The 23390-nt window shown below is 39.7% G+C and overlaps 1 protein-coding gene across 3 annotated transcripts in view; it reads right to left on the reverse strand.

Moving 5' to 3' along the window:
* Positions 1–1006: 1006 nt before the first annotated feature.
* LOC128686487 (liprin-alpha-2) overlaps positions 1007–23390 on the reverse strand; it is a gene marked incomplete at its 5' end in the record, with an annotated part of 103536 nt that continues 81152 nt past the window's right edge. For all 3 annotated transcript variants that reach the window (XM_070085976.1, XM_070085974.1, XM_070085973.1), the window contains 1 exon segment: positions 1007–1543. In XM_070085976.1, the coding sequence (XP_069942077.1) occupies positions 1121–1543 (423 nt within the window).

Here is a 23390-nt window from a genome sequence, read left to right on the forward strand (position 1 = left end):
GAGAGTAGTGGTGGTGGTGAGGGACAGTAGTGGTGGTGGTGAAGGTGAGTAGTGGTGATGGAGAGTAGTGGTGGTGGTGGTGAGGGTGAGTAGTGGTGATGGAGAGTAGTGGTGGTGGTGGTGAGGGTGAGTAGTGGTGATGGAGAGTAGTGGTGGTGAAGAACAATGATGGTGATGGATAGTGGTGGTGATGATTAGTTGTGGTGATGGTGAGTAGTGGTGGTGAAGAATAATGATGGTGATGGATAGTAGTGGTGGTGGTAAGTAGTGGTGGTGAAGAATAATGATGGTGAAGAACAATGATGGTGATGGAGAATAGTGGTGGTGAAGAACAATGATGGTGATGGATAGTAGTGGTGGTGATGGAGGGTAGTGGTGGTGAAGAATAATGATGGTGATGGAGAATAGTGGTGGTGGTGAGGAAGAGTAGTGGTGGTGGAGATGGAGAGTAGTGATGGTGGAGAGAAGTGGTGATGATGGAGAGTAGTGGTGGTGATGGAAAGTAGTAATGGTGATGATGGAAAGTAGTGGTGGTGATGATGGAAAGTATTGGTGGTGGTGGATAGTGGTGGTGGTGGAGAGTAGCAGTGGTGATGGAGAATAATGGTGGTAGTGGATAGTAGTGGTGGTGATGGAGAGTGATGGTGGTAATGATAGTGGTGGTGATGGAGAGTAGTGGTGGCAGTGGATAGTAGTAATGGTAGAGATGGAGAATGGTAGTGGTGGAGAGTAGTGGTGGTGGTGGAGAGTAGTAGTGGTGGAGATGGAGAGTGGTGGTGATGGAGAGTAGTGGTGGCAATGATGTAAAGTATTGGTGGTGGTGGAGATTAATGGTGGTAGTGATGGAGAGTAGAAGTGGTGGTGATGGAGAGTAGTGGTGGTGATGATGGATAGTAGTGATTATGATGGAGAGTGGTGGTGGTGATGGAGTGTGGTGGTAATGATGGAGAGTAGTGGTGGTAATGATGCAGAGTACTGGTGATGGAGAGTAGTGGTGGTGGTGGAGAGTAGTGGTGGTAGCAAGCAGTAGTGGTGCTGGTGGATAGTAGTCTTGGTGGTTAGTTTAGTGGGGGTGGTGGTGGAGAGTAGTGAGGGAGTGTGAGAGTGCTGGTGCAGCAGTTTACAGTACCCTGGTGAGTAGGGGTGGTGGTGGAGAGTAGTGGTGTTGGTTGTAGTGGTAGTAGTGGTTGAGAGTAGTGAGGGGAGCGTGAGAGTGCTGGTGCAGCAGTTTACAGTACCCTGGTGAGTAGGGGTGGTGGTGGAGAGCAGGTGTGAGAGTAGAGGCAGGTGAGTTGTCAGGCACATAAGTGTACCTCCTCAGATCTTCCGAGGATGCTGCCAGGTTGACCAACTGCGAGGGTGGTGCAACGCCCAGTCCTGCCAGGTTATTGCTGCCAGGTACCAGACTGGTGGGTGGTACCATCGCTGGTCCTGGTGCTAGTCGCAGTGAACGTGGAGTTGGTGGAGAACCTTCGCCTCGCATCCCCAGTGATACCTGGCTATCTTCGCGTCCGTCCACTCGATTCATGTTGCTTAAGTTACCCTGTAACCAGATGTAATTGCTTTTATTAAAGTTATTATACAGTTGCAGCAGCTGCACTTAACAATGTTTTAATAAGTCCAGAGCTATCATCTTTATTAGTAAGCTTTGCAAGATTACCATCAACACTGCATCTTCATATACAACTTTGTATACATATGAACTACTTATCAAATATAATAGATTTAATAATAAATGGAATCACAAAGAGTGAAAATGGCTTTGATAATTAATAAGATAACAGGACATGATAACCATTACCAGGAAAAATAAAAAGCCACAAATGAATTCTGAGGAAAACTCAGGAGTTAAAGAATACTAGAAAAATGTTCATCCTAAGTACACTAGTGAAGCAAAGTAATGAGCTCTGAGAGTGAAGGAGAGTGTGCTGTAACAACTAACATAATTAAACTAATTGTATGACAAAAATAAATACTAAAAATAAAACAGCCAAGAGCAGTGCTCTCTGACAGTCAGTCTCAGTCTCTCTCTCTCACTCTCTCTCTCACTCTCTTTCTCTCACTCTCTCTCTCTCTCTCTCTCTCTCTCACACACACACAGTCTACCTTAAAAGCAGGTAGATATAACAAAAAAAAAGCCTTAAGTCTAAATAAAATAAATTCCAGAGTTAATATATATATATGAATTCTGATGTAATAATAATAAGAATCAATTAATGATACTACTAATAACATGGTAATTCCTGAATATTGTAGCATCGTATTTTGCAGAAAATTAGGTGCACTAAGAGGATATGTTAAGTATTTTGTTTGCTCCCTTTTGTAGATAAAGTTAATAATTATGCAGCACATTTAAACCTTTGAGGGTCCAAGCTGTAGATCTACTACTTGTCCACACGCTCCAAGAATTTAAAAACAAAAACAAAAAAAATTTTTTTTATTTTTTATGAAATGGTAAAGAATCTTTTTCTGAAGGTAATAAAACAAAAAGTACGAAATTTGGTGGAAAATTGACAAAATTACACTATCACAAATTTTACTGTGTCAGAGAAATTTACACATTGATGATTTAGGCCAATTAAATTATTCCAGTCAACCAAATTCTTAGCTATTTCACTAGCATTACTTCTATTTTATTGATTGAGCACAAGAAACTGCCCAATCAACTATTTCAACTACACAATAAAGTGATCAGAAATTGGTAATTTGGCCAATTTCACACAAAGTTCAAAATATTCCGATTTCAACACAAGGTCCAGAATAAACAATACAGGTATTCCTGGCACTAAAATAACATTTCCTCTGTTTATTAGTCACGTTTCCAGGCTTTACAGATGAATTCCATTTCGATTTTTTATTTACATAAAAATTTGTTATTCACACCAAAAAATAGAATTACTCTTATGCTATATTGCAATAATTGTATAAACAATATCAGTGCATTTGTAAATGTATATTAGATCCATCAGTTGACATGTATTGGATGAGTGATGTGATTTGTTTACTCTTAAACATCAGCAAAAATCAAACATTTCTGCTGCTTTAAGCTCAATTTCAAGCTATTTTGAGTACTAAAACCAATCAAAATCATCTCTATTTCTGTAACATATCTTCCATTCTATCAAATGAGACCAAGAAACCGTGAATACAACCATAAAAATAATACGAAAGTACACCGCAAACTTGCTGTTTTAATCCAAAAACATGGTCGCAGTTTTTTTCTCATTATGCACTGCATCCTTCAGGATTTGCTTTATATGATGCACATTTACCATAAAGACACATTCTCTCATATTCAGGCCCAAATTTACCAATCACAGTTTATCTGAGTGAGCTGAGCTCATGGCGCAGAACTACAGCTTGGACCCTGTGGATATGGTGTGAACAAGGCGCAGATCTACGGATTGGACCCTTAAAGGGTTAAACAAACTAAAACTAAATAATAAAGTTCTAATGCTAAATGATCTTTTAATAATGAGTTTAAGAGAGTATAATATAGTTTGAGTGATGGGAGCTCTGAGGGCACAACTGGTTTATGTCAGTGTATCTCATCACTCCAATACTCACTTCTCTGAGCTTCAGGAAAACCCAGTGTGTGCTTTGCACTCAGTGTTGTGCCCAGCATGAGCTGGGGCCAGTCATTACTCTTCATGCTTGTTTCAATAACTCCTCTCTCTCTCTCTCTGCCCCTTTCCCTCTCTCTCTCTTTTTATTATTTACACAATGGTTTCAGAGGGTTGGGTTATGAGTTCCTACCCTTATTTACAAGCTAAGAGCTGTTACTTACCTCAGCTCATCTGAAAGCATTTTCACTGCAGATAGGGAATAGAATGAATTTAAAGCCATCTATGGGCCAGCGATTTCATTTGGTGAAATGACTATATTTCATCGTTGTCATTATGCTGTGCAAAAATGTTCCAGACTCATGTCATTCTAGGAATAAATGATCTCAAATGAAGTGATGTTCCTGAGAAGGGTACAGTCAAATTGCAGTTGCTGTTTGCTGCCCATCTTGCTGTGTAGAAGTTCTCTTCTCGCTGGCCATGAAATGGAGTCATGTGTGGTACCTTAACAACAATGGCCTTGTACATAACAGTAAGGCCACCTACATCCCTCCAGTGTTAAAGGTTCTGCTGAAACAACAGATCTGTCCAAGTTGGATCCAGATGAGAGATGAGTTGGCTTGCTCTGTTCTCTATTCTGTCATGAAGGTGTAGGTGAGACGGGGGGGGGGAGGAAGGGCAGGCAATCCTAGAAAGTGTAGCATATTTAAGGTGTGAGAACACTATGCCTCACAGTCTTGCAACCTCTACTGTCAAGAAGATGTGAGATATATTTCAATGCTGTTATCTTCCTGGTCACCATATTTGCAAGATTTACTAAGTACGTAGTTCTTTTGAGTCAGTTTGGAATTAAATTTTACCCCAAGGTTCAAACACTCTTCCATTCATTCTAACCACTGCTCCAACATTATCACTATGGTACCTAGTGGTCATCATCATTTGTGTTTTCTCAAAAGCAAATGTAACATGCCATTGTTTTCCCCAGGCTGATATACAGTAGGGCCCCACTTATATGACAGGTTAGGTTCCAGGCTATTGCAATAAAGTGGAACACCTTTTTTTTTTCCACTTATGATGCATATAAATGTTATATAACAGGTTTACACTAACATATTAAGTTAGCAATAGAACTAGGCATTAAAAAACACAATAAAAAGTAAAATGCACACACAGTACACTTGTTACTTACCCTAAAAATATTAATATGAATGTGCGAGAGGTGAGTGGCAGTGTATAAGTTTTTCCATGTCAGCAATAAGTCACTTTGTCTGACATTTTTGAGTTATCCTAGGCTCTCTACACATATGCTGCTGTATGTAACTGTATTTGATGGCTATCTCAGCCATTGACATGCCTTGTTAGTAAGTGTATTCAGGTATACATAAATATGGTTACATAGATTATCATACATATGTGTAGAGTCTAGGATAATCCAAAAAAGTCAGTTCACTAAGTTTAATCATTTCCAACTTGGCACTTAAAATAAGAGGCTTACAACTCTTCTTTTTATCACAACTAAGCTTAGATGCCATCGTCAACAAGAGCCAACTAGCTAACGAAATAGTAAATAAGAGAGAACGAGATACATGGAGTTCAATGTAAAAACACAAACTGAACAGGTGGCGGGTCATCACTCGATCAGGGGAAATAAACACGTATTAATACATGTTCAATTTTAGTTCATTCACATACGTTTGTAAGAGTTTGTGAAACTTTTACCTCACAATATTTTTTTTATTATAGTAATAATTACCTCACAATACAAATACTCTTACATTGTGTACAAGTTAGTACGTAAGAAAAAATAAACAGCAACACTCCCATTCTCATGCAACACACCATTCTGAGTGAATGATGATATTATTATTATTATTATTATTATTATTATTATTATTATTATTATTATTATTATTATTATTATTATTGCATGTATTGTTATTATTATTATCATCATAATAAAATACAGTGGACCCCCGCATACCGTTGGCATCACATAACGTTAAATCCGCATACCGCTACATTTTATCGCCAAGATTTTGCCTCGCATACCGCTAAAAAACCCGCTCAACGCTGTTCATCTGAGACGCGTCTAATGTGCGCCCTTAGCCAGCCTCACATGTTCTGCCGGTGGCATTGTTTACCAGCCAGCCTCCGCGGTAACATCCAAGCATACAATCGGAACATTTCGTATTATTACAGTGTTTCTGGTGATTTTATCTGCAAAATAAGTGACCATAGGCCCCAAGAAAGCTTCTAGTGCCAACCCTACAGGAATAAGGGTGAGAATTACTATAAAGATGAAGAAAGAGATCATTGATAAGTATGAAAGTGGAGTGCGTGTCTCCGAGCTGGCCAGGTTGTATAGTAAACCCCAATCAACCATCGCTACTATTGTGGGCAACAAAAAGGCAATCAAGGAAGCTGTTCTTGCCAAAGGTTTAACTGTGTTTTCGAAACAGAGATCACAAGTGATGGAAGATGTTGAGAGACTCTTATTGGTGTGGATAAATGAGAAACAGATAGCAGGAGATAGCATCTCTCAAGTGATCATAAGTGAAAAGGCTAGGAAGTTGCATGAGGATTTAATTAAAAAAATGCCTGCAACTAGTGATGATGTGAGTGAATTTAAGGCCAGCAAAGGTTGGTTTGAGAGATTTAAGAAGCGTAGTGGCATACATAGTGTGATAAGGCATGGTGAGGCTGCCAGTTCGGACCACAAAGCAGCTGAAAAATATGTGCAGGAATTCAAGGAGTACATAGAAACTGAAGGACTGAAACCTGAACAAGTGTTTAATTGTGATGAAACAGGCCTGTTTTGGAAGAAAATGCCAAGCAGGACCTACATTACTCAGGAGGAAAAGGCACTCCCAGGACATAAGCCTATGAAAGACAGGCTTACTCTGTTGATGTGTTCCAATGCTACTGGTGATTGCAAAGTGAAGCCTTTATTAGTGTATCACTCTGAAACTCCCAGACCGTTCAGGCAAAAGAATGTCCTCAAGGAAAATTTGTGTGTGCTGTGGAGGGCAAACAGTAAGGCATGGGTCACTAGGGACTTTTTCTATGACTGGTTACACCATGCATTTGCCCCCAATGTGAAAGATTACCTAACTGAAAAGAAATTAGAACTTAAGTGCATCCTGGTGTTAGACAATGCCCCTGGTCATCCTACAGACGTGGCAGAGCGACTTTATGAGGACATGAAATTCATTAAGGTGAAGTTTTTGCCTCCTAATACCACTCCTCTCCTGCAGCCCATGGGCCAGCAGGTTATTGCAAACTTCAAAAAACTGTACACAAAAGCTCTGTTTGAAAGGTGCTTTGTAGTGACCTCAGAAACTCAACTGACTCTAAGAGAGTTTTGGAGAGATCACTTTAATATCCTCAATTGTGTAAACCTTATAGGTAAGGCTTGGGAGGGAGTGACTAAGAGGACCTTGAACTCTGCTTGGAAGAAACTGTGGCCAGAATGTGTAGACCAAAGGGATTTTGAAGGGTTTCAGGCTAACCCTGAGAATCCTATGCCAGTTGAGGAATCCATTATGGCATTGGGAAAGTCCTTGGGGTTGGAGGTTAGTGGGTATGATGTGGAAGAGTTGGTGGAGGAGGACAATGAAGAACTACTGATGAGCTGATAAATCAACTTCAACAGCAAGAGGCCAGACCTGAGGAAACTGGTTCGAAGGAGGGGAGAGAGAAATTGAAGAAATTGCCTACTACAAAGATTAAGGAAATGTGTGCAAAGTGGCTTGAAGTGCAAACCTTCACGGATGAAAATCACCCTCACACAGCTATTGCAAGCCGTGCTGGTGACTATTACACTGACAATGTTGTGAAACACTTTAGGGAAGTCATAAAGGAACAAGAGGTACAGGCCTCTATGGACAGATATGTTGTGCAACAGAACTCCAGTGACTCTGAAGCTGGTCCTAGTGGCATTAAAAGAAGAAGGGAAGTAACCCCAGAAAAGGACTTGACACCTCAAGTCTTAATGGAAGGGGATTCCCCTTCTAAACACTAACACTCTCTCCTCCTCCCATCCCATCAATCATCACCAGATCTTCAATAAAAGTAAGTGTCATGTAATTTATTATTTTTTATTATCACACCGGCCGATTCCCACCAAGGCAGGGTGGCCCGAAAAAGAAAAACTTTCACCATCATTCACTCCATCACTGTCTTGCCAGAAGGGTGCTTTACACTACAGTTTTTAAACTGCAACATTAACACCCCTCCTTCAGAGTGCAGGCACTGTACTTCCCATCTCCAGGACTCAAGTCCGGCCTGCCGGTTTCCCTGAATCCCTTCATAAATGTTACTTTGCTCACACTCCAACAGCACGTCAAGTATTAAAAACCATTTGTCTCCATTCACTCCTATCAAACACGCTCACGCATGCCTGCTGGAAGTCCAAGCCCCTCGCACACAAAACCTCCTTTACCCCCTCCCTCCAACCCTTCCTAGGCCGACCCCTACCCCGCCTTCCTTCCACTACAGACTGATACACTCTTGAAGTCATTCTGTTTCGCTCCATTCTCTCTACATGTCCGAACCACCTCAATAACCCTTCCTCAGCCCTCTGGACAACAGTTTTGGTAATCCCGCACCTCCTCCTAACTTCCAAACTACGAATTCTCTGCATTATATTCACACCACACATTGCCCTCAGACATGACATCTCCACTGCCTCCAGCCTTCTCCTCGCTGCAACATTCATCACCCACGCTTCACACCCATATAAGAGCGTTGGTAAAACTATACTCTCATACATTCCCCTCTTTGCCTCCAAGGACAAAGTTCTTTGTCTCCACAGACTCCTAAGTGCACCACTCACTCTTTTTCCCTCATCAATTCTATGATTCACCTCATCTTTCATAGACCCATCCGCTGACACGTCCACTCCCAAATATCTGAATACGTTCACCTCCTCCATACTCTCTCCCTCCAATCTGATATTCAATCTTTCATCACCTAATCTTTTTGTTATCCTCATAACCTTACTCTTTCCTGTATTCACCTTTAATTTTCTTCTTTTGCACACCCTACCAAATTCATCCACCAATCTCTGCAACTTCTCTTCAGAATCTCCCAAGAGCACAGTGTCATCAGCAAAGAGCAGCTGTGACAACTCCCACTTTGTGTGTGATTCTTTATCTTTTAACTCCACGCCTCTTGCCAAGACCCTCGCATTTACTTCTCTTACAACCCCATCTATAAATATATTAAACAACCACGGTGACATCACACATCCTTGTCTAAGGCCTACTTTTACTGGGAAAAAATTTCCCTCTTTCCTACATACTCTAACTTGAGCCTCACTATCCTCGTAAAAACTCTTCACTGCTTTCAGTAACCTACCTCCTACACCATACACTTGCAACATCTGCCACATTGCCCCCCTATCCACCCTGTCATACGCCTTTTCCAAATCCATAAATGCCACAAAGACCTCTTTAGCCTTATCTAAATACTGTTCACTTATATGCACCAGATTTTCAATAAAAGTAAGTGTCATGTAATTGTGCATGCCTTTTTCAGTTTGTGTGTATTAAAATTAATATTTCATGTGGTAAAAAATTTTTTTTTCCATACTTTGGGGTGTCTTGCACGGATTAATTTGATTTCCATTATTTCTTATGGGGAAAATTCATTCGCATAACGATAATTTCGTATAACAATGAGCTCTCTTGCACGGATTAATATCGCTATGCGGGGGTCCACTGTAGAAGCGCTACACCCACAAGGGTCGTGAATAGCTATAGATAGAGTGAAGGCATACGAAAGAAATGTTTTTCTACAGTTATCCCCCAGTAGCTGGTGTTGGACTAGAGAAAACATAATTCTTCCGACACTCCTACAAGCCGCTTGGTGGGTGTATGTATCGTGTTTGTGTGTCATGTAACGTGTTTCTTATATAATTTTAGAAAAAATATCATAGATGGATTAATGGAAATGTCTATATTAACGTAATGTATGACATTTAATGTGCCCAAGAGATTATTATTATTATTATTATTATTATTATTATTATTATTATTATTATTATTATTATTATGGTGTCTTCAAGAGTAGAGAGACTCTTAGTGATTTTAATGTGCACCTGCACACCAGCACTGTGTGTAAGTATATTTAGGTACATGTACACATAAGTATAATATCAGAGTACATATAAAATATCCAATAACCTTAAAACACTTGAAATTTTGGAAAGTTTCCAGACATAATAGAGATGTGCTCATGGAGAATGTAAACAACTGGGTGGGACGCAGTGACTGCATTAGAAAGACAGGTGGGTGAGCCGTATAGTGAGTTTTAGTCAGAATTTGAAATGTCCGTATTAGCGGAACGCCGTAAAGCAAAACACCATAAAGCGGGGCCCTACTGTAGCTGTAAGCTGGTGACTGATGTAGCTGAAAGCCAATGGCATTTCTTTTTTTCCCTTGGATGAGTAAATGTCATAGTCAGCTGTATATGCATGGGATTCTGGGATGAGTTGAAGGTCACTGAAGTAGATATTCCATAACAATGGCCCAAGTACACTTCTCTGTGGAACATTGCACCAATAGTGTGTCTTGTTGACTCTGTCCTAATGAGAACTACTCTTAGAGATTTATTTTGAAGCTAATCACTAAGGAGGCATAGTGCAGAGCCAGCGACTCCTAGTGTTGGCAGTTTTGTATGAGTCCCTGGTGCCATACTCTGTTGAAAGTCCCAGCCATGTCCAGTGCTACTATACAGCTCATCTTGAATTCATCCAGTAACTGGTGCCACATAGTGGAGAGGTTTAACAGAATATCTGCAGCAGAATAACCTTTTCTGAAGCCATATTGATGGTTACCAATGAAGTGAATGGTAGTCAAAAAATGCTGTCATTTGCCATGAAATTATTGTCTTTAGAATCTTGCCAGTGATTGACAGAAATAACACTGGTTTGTAGTTGCTGATTTCTGCTCCACTCTTCATTTTGTGAACAGGGACTACATTGGCCTCTTTCTACACAGGTCATTTACAATGTGCTAGGCAGTGCTGATAGATACAATTTAGAGGTAATGCTAGCTGGTCTGCACATCTCCTCAGCAATCTTGGGTTCACCTCTTCTGGACCCACAGCTTTTTCATGGTCCAGAGATTTAAGGAGAAGATCAACTTCATCCTGTCTTACTGTCACCTCTGACAACTTTGACACAGTTCTTGCAGCCAGCAAAGGAGGTTCTCTTACTGGTTCAGGAACTTGCCTATTGGCAGCAAAGGGTTCAGCAAAGAGGTCAGCTTTCTCCTGATTGTTAGTAGAGATGATTTCATCCTGCCAATTTAGAGGCAGAATAATTTCATTGGGTAAATAACTCTGTCACCCCCTCTCCCTCCCAGAGTGACACCTCTTCTGTTTGGCTCACCAAGGTTGTGATTCTTCCAGGCTCTGTTAGGCTTGTTTTCAGAGAGACCAGAACATGTCATCATAAAAGGAGAAATCCTATGAAGGTTCTATATGAATGGGTCTACTGGTTCTGCCGAGGTTGTACAGGGATGACCTCTTGAGTGTGTGTAGTGTGAAGCAACCTCAGTGACTGTGACCACTGTTAAGTCCTTCCTACAGGTCCTAGTCTTCTCTTACCCTCAAAGCCTCTACAGGAGTCTGTAGAGGCCCCAGGTTTTCCCAAGGTCTGAGTCCAATGGTCCTTCATATACCACGGGGGAAAAAAAGTTCAACCACCAGACCACCTACTGACTATGACAACCTTTTTGAAATTTCTGTGAGCATATACCCTCTACAGGTAAATATGTTGGCTTTGATGATCAATACATACTGTCTACAGCAGACCCTCAGGTTACACGGATTTATTTGGCACGTTTTGGTTATTATACTATTGAAAAATTGCGGCATAATTTTATACAGCACTTCGTGAAATTAGCTTAACATCGTTCAAATTGCGGAAAGGGAAAAAATGTGGAGCGTCGCCTGTGGTATATTTCCCTAGCTCAGGTCACTGTCTGGCTATGGGTGAGATTACTGTTTCCACAGGGCTGCACCGGGTTTCAAAGCAGCTCCTTTGCGGTAATTCATCAGGTGATTTCAAGTGTAAGCCCATGGTTATTTACCACTCTAAGAATCCTCATGCTTTGAAAGGTGTAGATAAAAGCATGTTAACAGTAAATTGGAGGTCAGACCAGTCAGCATGGATGACAGAGGAAATATTTATTGACTGGTTTAAGCATCACGTTATTCCTGAAGTCAAGTTTTACCTGCACAGCAAGAACCTTGCATTCGAGGCTCTCTTCATTCTTGATAATTCCCGTACTCATCCACAAGCTTTGCTGGATGTGACCCCACATGTAAAAGTTGCATTTTTACCTCCAAATACAACATCTTTAATACAACACTGGATCGGGGAGTTATTAAGTCATTCAAGCATAACTACACAAGAAAAGTAATGAAAAAACTAGTTGCATCAATGGACTCTGATTCCAACCTGGCAGTACCAACCTTCTGGAATAATGTATAATGTACTGCATGGTCCATTACAGAATTTATGCACACTCCAACACAACCATCGACTTTAGTACCAAGACCTCAACCATCCACTTCTGCCAACAACCAACAACCATCCACCTCAGCCCAGTAAGGCCACATCATGCATCTCCACTCTCTTCACAATCACTGACATACACCAGCAACCACAATTTAAGGTAAATAATGTTATTTCTGTTGCATCTGTAATCTTAAGCAACAAAAACATTATCATTTTTATTTTTGTAAGATCTGGACATCTAAAAAAAAAGTTGTTTGGCTTGGGGGGGGGTTCCAGTAACGTAACCCTATTCCTCCCATAAGTTCTTCACTTTATATAACGTGGATTTACCTAACACAGCATTTTCAGGAACATAACTACTGTGTAATATGAGGGTCTACTGTACCTTTAAGCTTCACCAACCCAATTACTAGGGTTATAAGGGAGTCAAGGTGTTGCCACCCAGCATTTTATACTACAAGGATGTCCTTTCCTCTTTCCTACCACTTGCATGTGCATTAGGATTAAGGGGTGACAGCCTTCTTTAATTATCCATAGCAGTTTTCCAATTGTCACATACGGAGGTCCTGAATGCCATGTTTGCTGAGGGATTCAAAGGAGGTCAGTGTCTCCTTTAGCAGTTAATCTATGAGGCAGACAGTCTCCTCCACATGGGTATGGAGAATGTGTCTGCAACTAAACAACAATGCACTGTGTAAGAGAGGATGGTGAGGAGCAATGCAGGTCTTTATGGATTCCAGTCAATGCTCCACAATGGCATTATGCACATAGGTAATGCTGTAGCCAACTGCAGGGTCTAGGTGCACAGTAATCTGCTACAATTGTTTGTTCTTAACTGTTTAAGTATTCCCTCATTTATTGTATCCTGGCTTTATCATCAAATCTCTTCAGGGCTTTCCACCTACATTGCTAAGGTGCACCTAAGTTTTCGGTTCACCTTGCCAGGTGCCCTGCAGGTGAGTCTTGCTCTCACAAATAAAGCCTTGGGTTCCATGGGTTCCCATTATGCTTTGGGTTTGAGAACTCTGGGTCTTCTCTCAGTCAAACAAGTTGCAGCTCCACTCAGTGTCCTGCTGCCACCATCTTTTATGGGTTCTTCTGGTCAGAACCTGAAGACACTGAACCCTGTAATCAGATAACAGTCATGACATGCCAAGGGACTATCAGTCTCTCTCAACTGCCCCCCTATCCTGCTTTCACATCAACTACCTAACAGTGAGGTCCCTCAGGTTCCCTCCGACACCACAGTGGCTCACTCCACCATGGAACCTTAGGTGAGGTGCTGGATTTCATCCTCAAAATCCATAGCTACTTTGACTCTGCTCATGGTGCTTAAAAGGGAAGCTATTTCTCACCTCTCTGATGAGGCTGCTTCCTCTGTTGTTCTTCTTCTCCCTTCTACTCTTTGGAAGTTGCTCACCCATTGGAACAATAGTCTCTGTGAAGATTAACATTTCATAGCTTCACTTATCTCGCTGACTACCTGATATCCCTCCTCTGGCACAGAGGGTGGTGATACATCCTTTGTTGACCTTCCTCTTGTCATTTCTGCAGTGGCAGCCCCAAAAAAGGATCACATTCATCCCATTTTGAGATAAAATGGAATGCTCTTCAGTGGAAGGGGTTGTCTTGGAGACACAGCCAGTTATGAGTCTGTTCAAATTACCCTTCATGCTTTCTGGGCTTCACCTCCCTTGAATTCCAACACAGTTCAAGAGCTGCTTTCTCCATGATTATAGTGATGATGGTATGATTCTAGGTGGGCCATGTAGGGCCCTCATCACACCATAACACGCTGTTATTTGACAAATGTATTCCTGTGTACGGGGCTCCAATGATTACAGATTATGCTGCTATTGTATTTTGGTTGCCAACTGGGTCTTGGGACTCTGGAGAATTTCCAATTTATACCAGGAAAACTAAAGTGCGCATCAACATGCAAGCAGTGGCTCAATACTGAGTATAAGATAGATCTTACTAGAGGTAAGAAAGGTCAGTATTGGTATGACTGAGGTGTGATGGATCTTACTGGAGGTAAAAGAGGACAGTATTGGTGTGGCTGAGGTGTGACATATTCCAGTATGACTGCCCAAGCTTCCTTATGCACAAATATATTTCTCAAAGAAAACATTTATTAAATCCTAACATCTGTGTATTTTGTTCGTATCTGTGAGAAACACACAGATGTTTGGGAGTAGGAGAGTGATGTGGGATTTAAAAATGATGACTGCAATACAAAGTGGGAGTTGTCACAGTTGTTTTTTGCCAATGACACAAATCTTCAAGAAAATTCTGAACAGAAGTTGCAGAGTTTCATGGACAAGGAAATTAAAAGTGAACATGGAAAAGAGCAAGGCTATGAGAATAACAAAAAGTTCAGGAACTAAAAAACTGGATATTAAATTGAAGGAAATGAATGTATATTTTAAATATTTTGGAAGAAGTGAAAGTACAGTGTATATTTTGATATTTGGAAGAAGTGAATGTACAGTATACATTTAGATATTTTGGAAGAAGTGAATGTATATATTTAGATATTGTGGAGTGGGAGTGTTAGAAAATGGGTCTATAAATGATAAGGAGAACACAGAGCAGACAAACAAATAACACTAGGTGGAGTGTTAAGGCATCTGTGGAGAGAAAACGTTGATCTATGGAGGCAGTAAGAGGACTGTAGATGAGTATAACGAAACCAATCCTTTCATGTGGGTGTGAAGCAAGGGTTTCAAATACTGCAAGGAAACAGAGGCTGGAGGCAGTGCTGATGTCATGTTTGAGAGCAATATGTGGTGTGAATATTAGGCAGATGATGATTCAGAGTTGAAAGAAAGGAGTTACTGAGGTGGTCTGGACATTTTGAAAGGATGAAGAAGAATAGGACGACAAAAAATGTGTATAAATGTAGGTTCAAAGGAAGAAGAGGCAGGGGTTTTCCCAGGAAGAGTTGGAGGGAGTGGGGTGAGGAAGGCTTTAAAAAGCAGGGGCCTGAGCATCCAGCAGGCATGTAAAAGTAGGTTAGATTAGACTAAGTGGAGACAAGTTGTTTTGGGAATTAGATGTGCTGTTGGATGTAACACTGTAATATTTGTAAAAGGATTCAGAGAAAATTAAAAACAGCCTTTAGTCCTGAAGGTGGTAAATATAGAGCTTGCAATCTACAGGAAAGGTGAGTATGTTACAATTCGAGAGTCATTTGAATTGTGATGTTAGCACACTTACGGCAAGACGCTGTTGAATGAATGATGGTGAATATTTTCTCTTTTTGAGTGAACCTACTGTGGGACAAGATGGCCAGTGTGGTAAAAAAAATTAATAACACTAAAGTGCACTTTGGGCATGAATTTTGAGTAAATCATTATGTGATGAGAGAGCGTTAATGCAGAGTTTGCAGTATACACAACATTTTGGCCACAACTAAGGTAATACAGAGGAATAAGTTTCTGAGTCTATATAATACAATTTTTGAAGTATGAAAACTGGGTGGGTAATGAGAACTTCAAAACAAGGGAAATAATGCCAGTGATGAAACTTTTCAAACAGCTAGTGCTCCCTCATTTTGAATATTGCTCAGTGTTGACGGCCCCATTCAGGGGAGCAGGAGAAATATCAAAGCTGGAACAAATACAGATATCGTTTATGGCCCAAACAGAGCCAGCAAAGCATTTAAATTACTGTGAACACCTTAGTTTTAAATATGTACTCACTGGAGTAGAGAAGAGAGAGATACAGTGGACCCTCGACCAATGATGACATCATAAAACATTAAATCCGACTGGCGATACATTTTAATGCAAAAAATTTTGCCTCGACTAGCGCTAAAAAACTCGACCAACATGATTCGTTCCGTTCAAGACGCGTCCACGTGTGGCCTGCTCAGTGTTTACAAGCCAGCCACCGCGGTCGCATCCAAACATACAATTGGAACATTTCATATTATCACAGCGTTTTTAGTGATTGCACCTGGGCCCCAAGAAAGCTTCTAGTGCCATCCCTGTGATAAAAAGGGTGAGAATTAGTATGGAAATTAAGAAAGATTTTGAAGGGTTTGGAGCTAATCCTGAGATGCCTATGCCAGTTGTGGAATCCATTGTGCCTACCTCAAAGATTAAGGAAATGTATGCAAAGTGGGTTGAACTGCAAACCTTTATGGATGAAAATCACCCTAACACAGCTATTGCAAGCCGTGCTGGTGACTATTACAATGACAATGTTGTAGCCCATTTTAGACAAATCGTAAAGGAACGGGAGGTACAGAGCTCTATGGACAGATATGTTGTGCGACAGAGGTCCAGTGACTCTTAACCCTTTGAGGGTCGACAGGCCCTCTCCGAAACTCGTTCTCAGGGTCGGCCAAATTTAAAAAAAAAAAATTATTTTCTCTTATGAAAAGATAGAGAATCTTTTCCCGATCATAAAGACACCAAAAGTTTGAAATTTGATAGAAAACTTACGGAATTATGCTCTCGCAAAGTTAGCGGTCTCGGCGATGTTTATGCATCGGCGATTTTGCCCACTTTGAGCCCCATTTTCGGCAAATTTCATTGTACTAGTCGACAAAAAACATGAATATTTCGCTAGAACTCCATTTTTTCTATCGAATGGGTGCAAGAAAACACCCATTTATGAAATTAAACTATCCAGTACAGTGGTCAGAATTTAGCAATTTTGCCAATTTCACACAAATTTCAAAAGATGCCAATTTCCGAATAAGGTCCAGAATAAACAAGAAAGACATTCCTGGCACTAAAATGACATTTCCTCTAGTCATTAGTCACGTCTCAAGGCCCCTCTTATATTCTTTTGCTTTCCACTTTGAATTTTTATTCTCACAAAAAATATAAGATTTACTGTTATGCAGACTACTGCATTGGTGTAAAAAATGGTATAAATATTATTGGTGCACTTGTGAAAGAATATTAGACTCACCAGTTGACGTGTATTGCACGCTTGGCATGATTTGCTTACTTTTGAAGTTTGGTAAAAATCGAACATTTCTGCTAATTTGAGCTCAATTTCAAGGCACCTTTCATTGTAAAACTAGTCAAAATCATCTCAATTTCTGTAATATGTCTTCCATTCTATAAAATGAGACCAAGAAAACTAGAATACAACAATAAATACCATACGAAAATACACTGCAAAGTCGCTGATTTATTAAAAAAAAATGGTCAAAGTTTTTTTTTTCTCATTATGCACTGTGTGCTGCAGGATTTTTTTTAGACTGTGCACACTGACCACATAGACCCATTCTTTCATATGAAGGCCTACCAGCTTTCTCCAACTAGATTTGAGGCCGCTAGAATTTATGCGTACTAGTACGTCAAAAACCCCTACGCGTAAGACGTACTAGTACGACCAAAACCCTCAAAGGGTTAAGCTGGTCCTAGTGGCATTAAAAGAAGAAGGGAAGTAACCCCAGAAAAGGACTTGACACCTCAAGTCCTAATGGAAGGGGATTCCCCTTCTAAACACTAACACCATCCACACTCTCCCCTCCTCCCATCCCATCAATCATCACCAGATCTTCAATAAAGGTAAGCGTCATGTAACTGTACATGTCTTCTTCAGTTTGTGTGTATTAAAATTAATATTTAATGTGGTAAAACTTTTTTTTTTCAATAATACTTTGGGGTGCCAGAAACGGATTAATTTGATTTCCATTATTTCTTATGGGGAAAATTAACTCGATTAACAATAATTTTGACTAACGATAAGCTCTCAGGAACGGATTAATATCGTTGGTCGAGGGTCCACTGTATATGATAATATATACCTGGAAAGTACTCGAAGGCCTGGTCCCATATCTGCATACTGCAGCCATAACAACACACTGGAGCAAGAGATATCAGAGCAAGTGCAAAATAAACCCAGTGAAAAGCAAGGATGTGGTGGGCACAATAAGAGAACATTGTATTAACATCAGTGGCCCCAGATTATTAACCCTTTCAGGGTCCCCAGGCCCTCTCCCAGACTTGTTCTCAGGGTTGCCCAAATTTAAAAAAAAAAAAAAAATTATTTTTTCTTATGAAAAGATAGAGAATCTTTTCCCAATCATAATGACACCAAAAGTATGAAATTTGATGGAAAACTTGCGGAATTATGCTCTCGTGAAGTAAGCGGTCTCAACGATGTTTACTCATATTTTGCCCACTTTGAGCCCTATTTTCGGCTAATTCCAGTGTACTAGTCGACAAAAATCATAACTATTTTGCTAGAACTCCACTTTTTTCTATCGAATGAGTACAAGAAACCACCCATTTACCAATTTCAACTATCCAATACAGTGGTCAGAATTTAGCAATTTTGCCAATTTCACACAAATTTAAAAAGGTGCCAATTTCCAAATAGGGTCCAGAATAAACAAGAAAGACATTCCTGGAACTAAAATAACATTTCCTCTGTTCATTAGTCATGTTCCCACGGCCCTCTTACATCCTTTTGCTTTCCACTTAGAATTTTTATTCTCGCAAAAAATAGAAGATTTACTGTTATGCAGACTACTGCATTAGTGTAGAAATGGTATAAATAATATCAGCACACTTGTGAAAGAATATTAGACTCACCAGTTGATGTGTATTGGACGCTTAGCATGATTTGTTTACTTTTGAACTTTGGTAAAAATCGAGCATTTCTGCTACTTTGAGCTCAATTTCAAGGTACTTTTCATTGTAAAACCAGTCAAAATCATCTCAATTTCTGTAATATGTCTTCCATTCTATAAAATGAGGCCAGGAAAACTAGAATACAACAATAAATACCATATGAAAATATAGTGCAAAGTCGCTGTTTTAATCCAAAAACACGGTCAAAGTTTTTTTTTCTCATTACGCACTGTGTGCCGCAAGATTTTTTTTATACTGCGCACACTGACCACATAGACCCATTCTTTCATATGTAGGCCTACCAGCTTTCTCTCACTAGATTTAAGGGCGCTAGAATTTAGGCGTACTAGTACGTCAAAAACCCTGGTGCATAAGCCGTACTAGTACATCCGAAACCCTGAAAGGGTTAAACATCTTACTAGAAGATATCAGAAACACTGTTGGAACAATTGTAGAAGTCTTCAAGAGGAAGCTTGACAAGTATCTTCACCAGGTGCCAAATCAACCAGGTTGTGATGGATATGTGGGGCACCAGGCCCACCAGCAGCAACAGTCTGGTTGACCAAGCTAGCGCCAGACAAGCCTGGCTCATGGCTTGGCTCCAGGAGTAGAGACTCTCAAAACTCATCAAAGGTAAAGGTATCAAAGGCTTATTATGTGTGTGTGTAGTTTGATGAAGTATCAGCCCTTCAGATTATACCTTCTTATAAGTACTAGCACTCCCCTATGCCTAAGTCTTAACTTAACCAGCCCTCTTTAGCTCTCCCTTTATTCCAATCATCTTTTCTTAAGAAAGGCACACATGGTGTGCCAACACCACTCATAACACCATAATAGCATTACCTGGCAGTTTATAAAGTTCATCAAGCCTACTCACAAAGCCTACAAAGTGAGTAGCTTATTATAGTAGATACTGCCGCAAACTGGAAGATGGAAAACTCAAGATTACAGTGGAACCTCGACTTACGAGTGTCCTGACATTCAAGTTTTTCAAGATATGAGCCATCGTCCGGTCGATTTTTTGCTCTGAGTTATGAGCCAACATCCGACTTATGAGTGAGCTTCCCCTACTTTCCCTGCTTCCCCCTCAACCCACAATCCACACACCTCACTTCTTTATCTATGATTTCATGCTTTAATTCCATGGACATCATCATCTTTTTTTTCTCAGCATTGTCCTTTGCACTTACTTTCTTAGGACCCATGGTTAGAAAAAAGAAATTTGGTAAAATAACTCTACAAAATGCAAGCAAAACACAAGAGAAATCCTTCCATGGCGAGGTAAACAGTGCACTGAATTGGCGGCATTCTGAAGCTCCTCGTTATTATTATTATTGTTATTTTTTTCATTCAACAAGTCTACCGTCTCCCACTGAGGCAGGGTGACCCAAAAATAAAGAAAATCCCCAAAAAGAAAATACTTTCATCATCATTCAACCCTTTCACCTCACTCATACATAATCACTGTTTTTGCAGAGGCGTCCAGGTACAATAATTTAGAAGCATATGTATAAAGATATATAACATATCCCTCCAAACTGCCAATATCCCAAACCCCTCCTTTAAAGTGCAGGCATTGTACTTACCATTTCCAGTACTCAAGTCCAGCTATTAAAAAATAACTGGTTTCCCTGAATCCCTTCACTAAATATTACTCTGCTCACACTCCAACAGCTCGTCAGGTCCCAAAATTATTATTATTATTATTAATTTTGGGAACTGGAACCTTAATGCTGGTGAGGGGCTCTTGATCTAAGGAATTGGATCTGTGCTCCAGTTCTCTAAATTAATAATAATAATAATAATAATACATATTAATAATAACACTGCCACTAGTTGGTGCAACGAATGCCACAACATCAGCTGAGCTTTACATATGTTTACGTCACTGTGGAAGCATTTCTCGTGTTATTATTGCCAAAGGACAGTGCTGAGAAGAAAAAGAGGATGATGTCCATGGAATTACAGCATGAAATCATAGATTAACAAGCGAGGTGTGCTTGCGAGGCAGTACGAGCGTAGTAGCAAGTAGCCTATCTTCCACCCTCCACCTTCGCCAGCATACGTACACTTTATAAAACCAGTCTCTTTACTTTCTCTATTATGTTTTATTATGTTTTTATACAATATTTCTTATTTATAAACACACTGTTTCAGTGTTTTCCTTATGAAATTAGTGATCTAGTGCAGTTAACCTCACAAACACTCCATTTTCTCTTATAATAAGAGCATGGGAAGAATGGTAAGAGCAGGATTGGCTGCCACCACTAGTCACATAATGACATATTTTATTCATTCTAGAGTTATTTATATTGTTTATTATGTCATATTAGATGAATTGTGATAGATAAATAAGACATAGAGCTGATATTAGCGTCATATTGAAGTACAGTGAATCCTCGGGTAACGATTTTAATCCGTTCCAGAGAGCTTGTCATTACCGACTTTATCATTAGCCGAATTAATTTTCCCCTTAAGAAATAATGGAAATCCAATTAATCCATTCCAGACAGCCAAAAGTATTAAAAAAAAATATTTTTTTTACATGAAATATACATTTCCCTACACAGAAAACAATAAGATATGCACAATAAATACATAAATAAATGCTAAAATAACACTTACCTTTATTGAAGAATACTGATGAGTGATGAAACACTGTCTTTCTTGAACACTCTGGGATTTTCAGAGTGATACATGAGTAAAGGCTTCACTTTGCAATCCTCACTAGCATTACAACAAAACATGAGAGTTAGCCTGTCTTTCATAGGCTTGTGTCCTGGTAGTGCCTTTTCCTCCTGAGTAATGTAGGTCCTGTTTGGCATTTTCTTCCAGAACAGGCCTGTTTTGTCACAACTGAACACTTCCTGGGGTTGGAATTTTTCAGCTTCGCCTTATCACACTGTGTATGCCACTATGATTCTCATATCTCTCAAACCTCCAAGCTCCGTACTTTTCTCCAACTATCAGAGCCACCAATGCTCCTATGATGACCTAGTTACAAGCAAAACTGCACTACCCAACGTAGCACCCAGAATGACCAAAGATTACCAACAGTGAAACCTACAAATCAAAAATATTAAAGATCAAAGGAAGACTGCCCACAAACCGAAAGCAACACCCCGCTGCCAGCCAAACAACGTAACCCCAAGCTTTGTATAACTACTTCTTCTTAACTTCAACAATTCCTGTAGTATTATGAGGCACAATCTAAGAGGAAACAGCACCAAGGCCAGCAAGCAAACACCGAAAAATCAACTATTCAACAAGTGTAGCCTGGAGGACGCCGGCCCAGCAACCACCCCACTCACCACTGCTCAAGGTGACACCACAACAATAACGACAAATATGGCTGCCACCAGCCCATCCTCCCCTCTCTTCCCCGGATTCAACTTACCAAGTAGTCTCTCAGGTATGACCAACGATCCAGATACCCTAAAGACATGCATCTCCACCTTAGTTATTGAAAATATGAATCTTCGAGAGACACTAACAAAACAAGACACCAGGATGACACAACTCGAGAACAAAATCCTCAGTCTTGAACAAAAGTTAACAACACCAGGAATGACTAACTGTGGCAAGACCATCCAAACAGTCATAGATAGCCATACCCAACAAATAATATCTCTTAATACAAAGGTTGAAGAAGCAGTAAAAGAATGGAAGAACAACTTAGATAACCAGTTCAGTGACTACTTTGCTCTCCAAGAAGATAAAACTGAGCAAGATAAACTACCGGACGCAGTAATAGTTAATAGTCCACTTTTTCCCAGTGATATGAACCAAACAAACAGTAAAGAAATTACTCTGCAGATCATAAAGGACCAAACAAGTGTTATTGTACCAGAGTCAGAAATAAAAGAAGCCAGGTTACTAGGATCCCATGGTAGAAAAAGTGTTATGCTTAGACTCCACTCACATGACAGGAAAAAAGACTTAATAATTGCATCTATTAAAGTAAAGAAAGAGGAATACATAAACGAGTGTCTTACCAAAAAACGTCAGAACCTCCTGTATAGAGTCAGAAACTTAAGCAGGAGAATAATGACACAATACACCAATGCTTCACACAGGATGGGAAAATTCTAATTAGGAAAACGAATGTAGGTCAACTGTACACAATCACGAACGAGAATGATCTATCACGATTTCTCAGGGATACTGATCTTACAGAGAATAACTAAATGTCCAACCTAAAAGCCTACGTAGTGTAGTGTATGTTTTGCTCCATTATTGTTCAAATCTCGTAGTACAATCTCTTACTAATTAAATAATCAACTACCTCATTTTGTGATTTTACTAGTAAGCATAAGTCACCTTATGTAATTTTCTTATTTACTATTGTTTGCTTAAATATTAGCTGAATCGATACTTTCTCTGTCCATATTACTACCTATTTTTTTAAATACTATCAATTGATATTACTTACTAAAATTAATAATTACCATTTTTACTATCAATACAATTTACTCTTAACATTTTTGACATCATTTAATAACCATTACTTGTCTAATTACCTTAACCAGTTTTAATACCACATTTACTATCTTAGAGTACTCTTAATTACCTTGTACTGCCAAATAACCTCACATATAACTACCAGTGCAATTTTGAAAGAAATAAACATTACTTTTTCACTTATTTTGTAATCATTATTACTTACTAAAATTTTATTAAACACCATATTTACTACCA

This window comes from Cherax quadricarinatus, chromosome 17 (assembly GCF_038502225.1).
Source record: "Cherax quadricarinatus isolate ZL_2023a chromosome 17, ASM3850222v1, whole genome shotgun sequence".
Taxonomy (NCBI): domain Eukaryota; kingdom Metazoa; phylum Arthropoda; class Malacostraca; order Decapoda; family Parastacidae; genus Cherax; species Cherax quadricarinatus.